This window comes from Typopeltis vanoorti, chromosome 2 (genome assembly GCF_054136105.1).
Source record: "Typopeltis vanoorti isolate ZY-2024b chromosome 2, IOZ_Tvanoo_1.0, whole genome shotgun sequence".
Taxonomy (NCBI): Eukaryota; Metazoa; Arthropoda; class Arachnida; order Uropygi; family Thelyphonidae; genus Typopeltis; species Typopeltis vanoorti.
The window spans coordinates 115,379,229-115,391,930 of NC_143550.1; the positions used below are offsets into that span (position 1 = coordinate 115,379,229).

Genomic DNA, 12,702 nt, shown 5'->3' on the forward strand with positions numbered 1-12,702 from the left:
CAAAAAGGTGGCAAAATATTCTGGAGCTTGTTGAAGAAGCTTAAGAATGGAGGAAAGAGTGCTATAAAAGGAATTAGAGATGATAAAGGTGACATGAAAACGGGAGAAAAAGATATCCTTGAAGTATGGAGTAATTACTTTACTGCTAAATGAAACAAGCAGTGATGACAGCACAGTGGTAAAAAACACTGACCAGGCATGCAGTCAGGAATACATATCCATACTTGAATTAGAAAAAGCCATCAAAGGCTTGAAACCTGGAAAGGCAGCAGGAGTAGATGATATTCCACCAGAAATGCTGAAGTATGGTGGTATAAGAGTCTTACAGTGGCTGCACTGCATAGTTCAGAAAGCCTGGACAGAGGGACGAATTCCCAATGATTGGAGTAGAGCTCTCATAGTACCCATATATAAAAAGGGAAATAAAACTGCATGTGAGAATTACAGAGGTATTTCCCTACTGAGTGTTCCTGGCAAGATCTATGCAAGTATACTTGAGAAACGGTTGAGAAGAATTGTGGAAGAAAAGCTTGGTGAAGAACAAGCTGGATTCAGGCCAAATAGAGGCTGTCAGGATCAGATCTTCACTTTACGACAAATAGTCGAGAAAGCATGGGAATATAACAAAGATCTGTATTTAAGTTTTGTTGATCTGGAAAAGGCATATGACAAGGTGCCAAGAGAGAAGCTATTCAATACGCTGCAGTTATATGGTGTCAATGGGGCATTATATCAAGCAATACTTAGTCTTTATTTGAGTTGTAAGTCAGCAGTTAGAATTGAAGAAAGTACAGGAAGATGGTTTAATGTTAAATCTGGTGTGAGACAAGGATGTACATTATCCCCTCTGTTATTCATTATCTATATGGATCACATTATGAAGGAAAGTGGTATTAAACCTGATATCAAAATTGGAGATGTTAATGTCAGCTCTTTGCTTTATGCGGATGAGGTTATACTTCTAAATAAAGCTACAAGTCTGCAAGATTCTCTGACTAAATTGAATAGCTGTTGTAATAGATATGGTATGAAGGTCAGCAATAAAAAGACAAAGACAATGAAAATAGGCAGAATCATTGACAATGTCAACTGTGTTGTGAATGGAGAACCTGATAGCTGAAATGTTTTACTTGTTCCAACAAGCAAAACATTTCAGCTATTTAGGCACGATTTTTACTGAAGATGGTAAATTAAATATAGAAATAGACAACAGAATCAGCAAAGCTGGTATGGTGGGAAGTCAATTGAATAAATTCATATGGAATAAGAGAGAAATTAGTCGGAACACTAAATTATCTGTATTCAAGACAGTGTTCAAACCAGTTTTAACTTATGGATCTAATAGCTGGGTCAGAAGTAAAACACTTGACCAAAGACTAGAGACCACAGATATGAGAGTCCTGAGAAAGATTATATGTGTGAACAGATGGCATCAATGGCAGTATCATATTAAAAACGAGGATATTAGGAAAGAACTTGGCATTGTCAGCATCCAGGAATGCGTTAGCAGAGCTAAACTCAGGTGGTATGGTCATTTAAACAGAATGGGCGAGGATTGATTGGCAAAACAAGTGTTCTCTGCCAGGTTGACAGGAAAACGACCCAGAGGAAGACCAAGATATAGGTGGATTGATACAGTACAAAGTGCCTTAGACGATAGAAATATAAGATCTGATAATGTTGGAGTCTTGACAAGTAACAGACTGATTTGGAGGAAAATTGTAGATAGGAAATTAATAATGATGTAATTTTTTTCATGTAGTACTATCATATCCTGTACACCCCTTGAGGGTACATGGCAGGAATTTGATGATGATGGAAACAGATTGTTCTGTAGAAAAAAAGATTAATGATCATCAATATTATATCGAATACATGAAACCTGAAAATTCTGGTCTTGCACAACATAGTATTGATGCTAAACACAATATCCAGTGGGATAAAGCTTGTCTTCTTCATAGATGCAGGTTTAAATATGAATGCCTTTTCAAAGAAAGTTGTGAAGCCCTTTTACATCAGCCAAATCTGAATCGGAATGATTGTCTCTCTCTCTCTCTCTCTCTTCCCGAAAAGTTTGGGAGATTCTTATCTTATGTAACCATCAAAAAAATAGTTGTTTAATAATATTATTTAATAATACTAATTTCTATCATGCAGCAACAGTTTTATTTGGTAAACCACCAACTGCTGTATGTACTTTGTAATCTGGTTCCTTTCATTGCTTGTTTCTACACACTGATGATGTACTGTTATTTAATATCTGTACTTTCATTTCATTAAAATTAATTACTCTGGTCGTCGGGTAATTTATTATTTATAATCCTGCCACAGGTACCTTTAAAAATTAGACACTGTCAGGATAGATTGAAGGTTACGAAATCTATTACAGTCTATTACAGAATTGGTTGCGATGAAAAGGGGATATGATAGAAACATAAGTTATCAAAGGCGTTTTATAGTTGTAGGAGAAATTTTGCAATAAATGACAGGATGGGAGAGAAATTGGTCATCTCTGGAAGTAAGAGTGTGATTAGCAAAAGTTTAATAACCAGTGTTTTTTTGGAGAATAGTGAATGAGTGCAATTCATTGAGAGGTAGTTGTGTTTTGTCAGTAAATGAGATTTAAGGCAAGATATGATATGCAATTGATAGATAATTGCTTATCATATCCCTCCTTTCTTGAAGTGTCGATCTCCTGCAGTTAGTCTTCTATGTGGAGATGGCCATTTAATAATACTGACATTTTTAAGAATTTTATTTTTATTTTATTTAATAATAATAATAATATGATTAATATTTGCATTTGTTATTAAGAGAGCTAGAAAAATTCTGTGAAAAGATATTAAACTTCATTAACCTGTTAAACTTCTGTGAATGATATGGATTTTTTATTTTTATTTTTTATTTTATTTTTTTTAGGGAGAAGACACAGCCACTTTTATCTTGACTGATAATGATGATACATATGGTATGTGGAATAACAGGTAATATAAATTTTGTTCTTTTCATTTTTCTAATGCAATCCTAAATGATTTTTCTTTTTATCTACCACTTTTTCACTCAGGTTAATTTTTTTAAAAACTATGTTAAATCATCATCATAACACTAATTACAGGTATAGACCATATTGGTCTGTTCCGGTCTCATTATGCATCCAATATCCTTTTTTGAGGTCTACCCTGCCTTCTCTTTCCATTTGGCTTATATTTTAGTATTTGTTTAGGATGTTGGGTGTTGGCCATTTGGTTTACATGTTCAATCCATTATATTAAATCACAACACCATAAATTATAAAAGAGGCTGGTAAATTTATTAATTCTGCTGACATTTTGCTGGATTCAAAGCAACAACCCTCAGAGTACAAAAACACTTGACAAAACCAATACAAAGTGAAATATGTAGTTGAAATCATTCACTTATAATGGAAAAAATAAGAACTGAAGTGCTTGTGAATGTCCTTTGGTGTTTGCTAGAGTAGTATTATAGTGTCCCCAATTTTGGGGTAAATTAATGCAGCTGTACTTGTTGAGATTAGAACAGGGTCTAATTGCTTGCCATCAACTCCAAAAGTAACCTTTCAGATTTGTAAAAGGTTCTGTATATTGAATTAAGTGGATATTAAATCCAACATCATTTAGGTTCTGTATAGATTGTTGTGGTTCATCAAATCTAGTATTGAAAGAGAAATGACGAAATCATGATTTGCATTTCCTGATCTGCTATAATTCTAGTAGCATATGCATTTCTTTAAGGCAGATGTTAACACTTCTCCCTGTCTGTATAAAACAAACCAATATGCATGCTCATGCCACTTGATCATCTCTGAATGTGTCTGAGAATGGAGTTTGTCTTTACTATTTTGATGTGACTTAAAAGTGGTGTGAAATATGTATTTGTGTTGCACATGGCTGTGTGTTTTAAGCATTTATTATTTAATGTTTTATTATTTGGCTGGGTGTGGCGTGATTATGTATTTTTTAGGTTTTCTATAAACAAAAAGAATGAGCAGTTTTTATCTGTAATAAAACGTATTTTTAGATACTAGTCTGTTTTAAGGAACTAAAAATGCATGTAGTGTGTTTGTGCTATAAGGCCCATTAGCAAACATCATCAACACAGGATAACCAGACTGTGAGTTTGTGTGTGGTTGTATAACTTGAAGACTCAGTTTTTTTTTTCAAAGTGTTCAGTTTAGAAACTGGATAAATAAGCAGCATGAATAGTGAATTTAATCATTCAGAAATGTTAGGAGAACTTCATTTCATAAGACTAAGAATCTGTAATTTGTAATTTGTAAACATTTTCTTTTGTACTTTGGTGGATTGATTTGACGTGATTTTGCTAGGTCTGATTTTGAACTATCTTCCAAACGATTATACTTTTTTGTGTAGTCTGTTTGATTCATTATATCAGTAGCATTGTCCTTCACCTTAATTTTATTATATTTTAATTTTTCAAATTTTTAACAGTGACAGTTGTCTTTTATGAGATGTTGACTTCAGAAATTGTTGTTTCAGAAATACTTCTGACATAAGGTTTTTTAAATTAACACGATAACACAAGGAAAAAGAGTGAATAATATATTTAAATGGCATATATTTCCAACTGAAAATTGCAGGCCATCATCAGTGGCACTGGGCAGTTGAATACAAAGTAGTACGCAAACAGGGATTATTTAAAACCATAAGAGTCGCGCAGGGCTGGCCATCTTGGGGGTGCGGTGGGTGCAATGCACCCGGGCCCCATGATTGAGTGGGCACAGTCAGTACACATTTGCAGAAACGTATTTTTTATTTTTTTAAAAATTTTTTCTTCTAATTTTGCTTATAACTAAAGGGATTTCATTGACAGGATTTTAGGGCTCCCGGTAATAATAATATCTCTGTGTTTCTCTATTATATTAGGGTTTTTGCTTAACCCTTTTGATGGATTTATGCAGTGTATAAAAATTAACAAACATGATTTCGTTTTTACCCTAAAATGCCTAATTCATCATTAGTTTTTATCTAATCTGTTACACATTTATATCATTTGGCTCGTTATCGAAACCATTGAAAAAATATTTATTATATTCTTTATATATGGTTAGTCTAGAGCAGGGGTGGACAACACTTAACATGCCTGCCAAACATGGCATGCCAATGACGTTTTTCCGGCACACAACCCAGGGCTCATCTTAAAAAATAATTACATAAAAAAATACATTTCAAACATCTTCGCTGACACATATTTTAACTTAATATAATACAATTTTATTAAGTACAGCTATACCAAATAAAAATGCAATAATTAATAAAACTTTACCAACTGTTTCATAATATTAAGTAATAAGAAAATTAGAAACAAACATCCTATTTTCAAGCCATCGATATATCTCAGCGATATACTGATGTACAAGTTTTGTCCAGTTCAGTTGTTGCATTATTCATCAGGCATCCAGACGTGGCGTGACTCCTTTACCATCATGTGATATATCTTTTCATGTTTCGTAAAGAACGTACCCGTTTTCTAAAGTCGATTTGGATTTTATTAAATCATAAGTCATTCAAATATGGATTGGAAGTATTTATTGTCAATTAATATGTTTAACTTATTAGATATAAAAGCAAATTTCCTTTACATTGATTTTCAGAAACTAAAGTTTTCAGTTTTTTTTGTAAAATCCCCGCATATATTGCAATCGCTATTTCCTGCCTAGAGAGCAGTTTCCTTGTGTGCATCCTACCAAATAACACCATCTGCTTTCCCATTATTCCAAAAACAAAAATTAGCAGTAATTTACAAGACTTGAAATACTTAATGAACAATCCTTCACGAATGACTAATGAACAGACAGCCATGGTACTAGGCCAATAAAGATATGTGCATATGATTGGTGTGGTATTAACAAAAGATTGCACAAGTCAAAGATAAAAGTCAGCAGACAATTTTTCAATTTGTTATGTCGTACCATCATTTTTTATTTTGGGAATAAAAGTTTTGCGAATAAAAGTTGAGCAGCTCTCAGATGTGAACTGTAGACTAAAATACACAAAGATTATTGAGGAAAAAATGAAAGCGTGAGAACAGGAATCAAACCTTGGAGATTCAGTGGCAAATTCTGAAGAACACATTGATTGATTCTGCCAGAGAGGCATGTGGGGGTTCTCTGCAAGGATAAAAAAAATCAGAACTCAGTGGTGGACACAGGAAGTTAAAGAGGCAGTGAAGGAAAAGAAGAAAGCATATCAAAAGTTCCTGTTAAATAAGTCAGCTTGTGCTCTTAGAGAATACAGAGACAAATGCAAGAATGCTAAACACTATGTAAAACTAGCTAAACAAAAGTCATGGGAGGACTTTGGCAAGAATATAGAAAATAAATATCAAGAAGGTGGCAAAATATTCTGGAGGTTGTTGAAGAAGCTTAGGAATGGAGGAAAGAGTGCTGTAAAAGGAGTTAGAGACGATAAAGGTGACATGAAAACAGGAGAAAAAGATATCCTTGAAGTATGGAGTAATTACTTTGAAAAACTGCTAAATGAAACAAGCAGTGATGACAGCACAGTGGTAAAAAACACTGACCAGGCATGCAGTCAGGAATACATATCCATACTTGAAGTAGAAAAAGCCATCCAAGGCTTGAAATGTGGAAAGGCAGCAGGAGTAGATGATATTTGACCAGAAATGCTGAAGTATGGTGGTATAAGAGTCTTACAGTGGCTGCACTGCATAGTTCAGAAAGCCTGGACAGAGGGACGAATTCCCGATGATTGGAGTAGAGCTCTCATAGTACCCATATATAAAAAGGGAAATAAAACTGCATGTGAGAATTACAGAGGTATTTCCCTACTGAGTGTTCCTGGCAAGATCTATGCAAGTATACTTGAGAAACGGTTGAGAAGAATTGTGAAAGAAAAGCTTGGTGAAGAACAAGCTGAATTCAGGCCATATAGAGGCTGTCAAGATCAGATCTTCATTTTACGACAAATAGTCGAGAAAGCATGGAAATATAACAGAGATCTGTATTTAAGTTTTGTCGATCTGGAAAAAGCATATGACAAGGTGCCAAGAGAGAGAGAGAAGCTATTCAATACGTTACACAGTTATATGGCGTCAATGGGGCATTATATCAAGCAATACTTAGTCTTTATTTAAGCTGTAAGTCAGCAGTTAGAATTGAAGGAAGTACAGAAAGATGGTTTAATGTTAAATCTGGTGTGAGAAAAGGATGTACATTATCCCCTATGTTATTCATTATCTATATGGATCACTTTATGAAGGAAAGTGGTTTTAAACATGATATCAAATTTGGAGATATTAATGTCAGCTCTTTGCTTTATGCAGGTGATGTTATACTTCTAAATAAATCCACTACAAGTCTGCAAGATTCTCTGACTAAATTGAATAGCTGTTGTAATTGATATAGTACGAAGGTTAGCAATAAAAAGACAAAGACAGTGAAAATAGGCAGAATCATTTAAAATGTCAACCGCATTTTGAATGGAGAACCTATAAGTAAAACATTTCAGCTACTTAGGCAAGATTTTTAGTGAAGATGGTAAATTAAATATAGAAATAGACAACAGAATCAGCAAAGCTGGTATCGTGGGAAGTCAATTGAATAAATTCATATGGAATAAGAGAGAAATTAGCCAAAACACTAAATTAGCTGTATACAAGACAGTGTTCAAACCAGTTTTAACTTATGGATATGAGAGCTGGGTCAGAAGTAAAACACTTGACCAAAGAGTAGAGACCACCGATATGAAAGTCCTGAGAAAGATTATGGGCATGAACAGATGGCATCAGTGTTAATATCATATTAAAAATGAGGATATTAGGAAAGAACTTGACATTGTCAGCATCCAGGAATGCGTTAGCAGAGCTAATCTCAGGTGGTATGGTCACTTAAACAGAATGGGCGAAGCAAGATTAGCAAAACAAGTGTTCTATGTCAGGTTGGCAGGAAAACGATCCAGAGGAAGACCAAGATGTAGGTGGATTGATTCGGTACAAAGTGCCTTAGACGATAGAAACATAAGATCTGATAATGTTGGAGTCTTGACAAGTAACAGACTGATTTGGAGGAAAATTGTAGATAGGAAGTTAGTAATGGTGTAATTTTTTTCTTGTAGTACTATCATATCCTGTACACCCCTTGAAGGTACATGGCAGGAATTTGATGATGATGATGATGACAATTTTTGAATTGAAATGCTAATTCTCTTCAACCAAATTCATTATCTGAAAGTGCCATAACAATATTCACTATATATTTCCTAGCTTTAACACGTTTACGAATTTTAACACTTTCTGTTGATTTTTATTGTTGCTCTGCATTTGAGCTGGGGTGGAAAGACTCCCACATATCTAGTTTTTAGTGTTTGTCAGTGCAGCATATGGTTTTGCTTGCAGCTAAATAGCATAGTTTTTGGGGGACGGGACATGTGATTCATTAGTTAGTACCATTTTTATCCCAGCTATCTCTAATTGCACTATTTGTTGAGAAATATATTACACAGACTGCAAATGTTTGTACCTTATTCAGTGATACAATAAAACAACCTGCTTTTACTTGCATCTGCAGACGTATTAGCTAGTATGGAAGGTGCGTGGTTTGCCACGGGAAACAAGTCACTATTGCCATGGGGTGAACGTGATTAAACTTTTTTTTTCTGTGCAAGGTTATGCTAAACTTTTCAATTTCTTTTTTTCTCAAAGTAAAATCAGGGGGTGCGAGTTATATGTGAAGACCAGTTATATTCCAGTAAATATGGCAAGTTATTTTTAAAACTATGTGAAATGTATTATCAATATTCAGGATTATGAAGTGTTGTCTGCATGTGATTAGATCTCAACTAAGTTAATTTCAACTCAGTTAATAGTGATAGATAAGGATGAAACTGATGTACTGAAGCAAACATATGAAAAAAATAAACACATTCCTTGAGTGTTTCTAAAATTTTGTAATATTGTAAAAAGTATGTACATATTTAACTTTTTGTTAATTCACGGAATAAAAATATTTAATATTATTTACTTATTCGACAGGCAAAGCCTAACCCATAATGTCCATGCCAAGAAAGTATCTCTCTGAGTGTCAAAAAAGGAAATCAGCAGAAAAGAAAAAAGAAGAAAAGCAAAATCTCAAAAAGTTACAAGTAGATTTGTTTTCATGGCTAGAAAATAAATCTGACAACAAAATTGCTACGACTTCAGCAGTTGCAATTCAAACTTCAACTGAAGAAGAAAAATCCAAACAAGCTACACAACTTTTCAACGAAAATGTAGAAACTGTGGGATTCGTCGAAAAATACGCATCTGATTATACAAACGTTTTGGATACAGCAAATAACGATGAAAACAATAATAATGATGGTGATCAAGTGAATATAAATGATCCAGCTTTGTGACCAAATATTATAACTGATAAATTTAGACTATTTTGTGTTAAAACCGGACCTAAACAACAACAACATCAAGACTCATTCGTTAAGAATGTTGAAAGTAGATCATTTTCTACATCATACTATTTAAAAAAAAAAAAAAATGTCAAATGGTTTAACTCAGCTTTGCAGCTGGTTAGTTTTCTCAAAAGCTCAAGACTTATTTTGCTTTTGTTGTGTATTATTTTCCAAAAGAAGTGGAAAAGATCAATCAACACGATGAGCTTTCTGTTGGTCACTTTAATTCTTTTATTGCTTGTCAAGATTTATTAAAAAAGGTTTAATTTATGTTCGATTGTTGACAGAACAAATCAAATTAATATAAATAAAGAAACGAAATGTCTAAAATTACTATTCCAAAGAATTGTAGATGTAATTCTATTTTTATGATAACTAATATTTAAGGAATTGACAGCGTATACTAGAAATATAGATTAAATAAACTTTAATTTATACTTTCCGATATTTCGGCGAACGTCACGTTGCCATCTTCTTGGGAACTTACTACTAAGACACGTGCACACAAGTACTAATAACAGCAAATGAGACTAAAGCTAGGAAGCTAGCGTTTTCCTAAAGTCCTGATGGTGCCCCCTGGCGGGCTATATTGGTAGTTCTTGGCCTTTGGGCTGAAGTTCTTCTGATAAGCGTTTCCCAAATTTGGGGCAGTCATATGCATCCAAATTTGTTGGGGTTTGGCATGTTCCTAAGGGCCGAGGCTGATTCCATGAATAGTCTTTCATACTTGAACTTGCTGCGGTGTATTACTGTGGCTTTCTTCCATCTTATTCTGTGGCGAGTATCCAGAGCGTGGTCTGCAAGCCCAGAGTGGCTGTACTGGTGGAATCAGATGTAATCCTTGTGTTCTGAGATTCTGATATTTGCTGTCCTGCCTGTTTGGCCAAAGTAGGACAGTTTACAGCTGCAAGGGACCTGGTATACACCAGGTAGGTCTAGGGGAAGTGGTTGGTCTTTGGTGGAGCGGATAAGGGATGCCAGTTTTCTATGTGGTCTGTAACAAGTGGTCAAGTCATGTTTTTTTAAGATTTTATTGATTTTTTCCGAGGTGCCTCGGATATAGGGAATGGTGATGGATTTAGAGTAATCTTTATTGTGAAGGGGAGGGGATGGTGGGTTGTGGATAACTGGGTTAAGAATTTTTTGGATTTTTTGGAGGGGGTAGCCGTTGGCTGAGAAAGTGTCACAGATGTGATTTAGTTCAGTGGTTAGGGCTTGACCATTAGAACAGATTATTTTTGCCCTGTTGAATAATGTTTTAATAACTCCATATTGTTGTGGGGGGGGGGGGATTGTTGGTGAATGTATCTGCCTGTATGGGTGGGTTTTCTATAAACTGAGAAAACCAAGGTTCCATCAGGTTGGCGGGTGACTAGTGTGTCTAGGAAGGAGAGGTTATTGTTTTCCTCTTTTTCCAGGGTGAATTTGATTCTAGGGTGTTGGTTGTTTAAGTGTGTTAGGAAGGAGAGGAGTGAATCCGGGCCATGTGGCCAAATAGCGAAGCCATATGGTAGGTTTTTGTGGGGCTGAGTTTAAGGCTTTCTCTTCAAACGTCATGGAGACGTTTGAAGAGAAAGCCTTAAACTCAGCCCCACAAAAACCTACCATATGGCTTCGCTACGTTGATGATGTCTTCGCTATTTGGCCACATGGCCCGGATTCACTCCTCTCCTTCCTAACACACTTAAACAACCAACACCCTAAAATCAAATTCACCCTGGAAAAAGAGGAAAACAATAACCTCCCCTTCCTAGACACACTAGTCACCCGCCAACCTGATGGAACCTTGGTTTTCTCAGTTTATAGAAAACCCACCCATACAGGCAGATACAATCATTAACAACCCCCCCCCCCCTCACAACAATATGGAGTTATTAAAACATTATTCAGCAGGGCAAAAATAATCTGTTCTAATGGTTAAGCCCTAACCACTAAACTAAATCACATCCGTGACACTTTCTCAGCCAACGGCTACCCCCTCCAAAAAATCCAAAAAATTCTTAACCCAGTTATCCACAACCCACCACCCCCTCCCCTTCACAATAAAGATTACTCTAAATCCATCACCATTCTCTACATCCAAGGCACCTCAGAAAAAATCAATAAAATCTTAAAAAAACATGACTTGACCACTTGTTACAGACCACATAGAAAACTGGCATCCCTTATCCGCTCCACCAAAGACCAACCACTTCCCCTAGACCTACCTGGTGTATACCAGGTCCCTTGCTGCTGTAAACTATCCTACTTTGGCCAAACAGGCAGGACAGCAAATATCAGAATCTCAGAACACAAGGATTACATCTGATTCCACCAGTACAGCCACTCTGGGCTTGCAGACCACGCTCTGGATACTCGCCACAGAATAAGATGGAAGAAAGCCACAGTAATACACCGCAGCAAGTTCAAGTATGAAAGACTATTCATGGAATCAGCCTTGGCCCTTAGGAACATGCCAAACCTCAACAAATTTGGATGCATGAGACTGCCCCAAATTTGGGAAATGTTTATCAGAAGAACTTCAGCCCAAAGGCCAAGAACTACCAATATAGTCCGCCAGGGGGGCACCATCAGGACTTTAGGAAAACGCTAGCTTCCTGGCTTTAGTCTCATTTACTGTTATTAGTACTTGTGTGCACGTGTCTTAGTAGTAAGTTCCCAAGAAGATGGCAACGTGACGTTCGCCGAAATATCGGAAAGTATAAATTAAAGTTTATTTAATCTATATTTCTAGTATACGCTGTCAATTCCTTAAATATCATGTTTAACCAGCGTATAAGCCTCTCAACAAGAATTCTATTTTTAGCAAGTAATAATCTGTGATTTCGAGGATCCCATGAAACAATAGGAACACCAAATAATGGAAATTTTTTAAGTTTAATAGAATTATTAAGTAAATATGATCCTATGCTAATGGATCATGTAAACAGAATTAAAAATACGAAAAAAAGAATTGTGCATCATTTGGCGCATAGATTTCAAGAGGAAATTATTGCTGCATTAGGTAATGAAGTCCTTAATAAAATTAAAGACGATATAAAAGCAGTCATATATTACAGTATCCAAATGGATTGTACTCCTGATATTTCTCACAAGGAAAAAACTTCAATAATTATTAGATATGTAAATTTCTAATATGGATTTTTGTAGACAAAAAATTAATTATAAATGAGTCATTTATAGGATTTATTGATGTGACTGGTGAAAGACTAGCAAATTCGCTTTTAAAAAGAATAGGTGAGCTTGATTTAGATATTAT

The 12,702-nt window shown here is 35.2% G+C and overlaps 1 protein-coding gene across 1 annotated transcript in view; it reads left to right on the forward strand.

Moving 5' to 3' along the window:
- Nucleotides 1-12,702, forward strand: part of LOC150109359 (uncharacterized) — a 116,005-nt gene that overhangs the window by 32,828 nt on the left and 70,475 nt on the right. Inside the window, exon 5 of the mRNA XM_090407662.1 lies at nucleotides 2,920-2,984. Within this exon, the coding sequence (XP_090263788.1) occupies nucleotides 2,920-2,984 (65 nt within the window). The remainder of the gene's footprint in view (nucleotides 1-2,919; nucleotides 2,985-12,702) is intronic.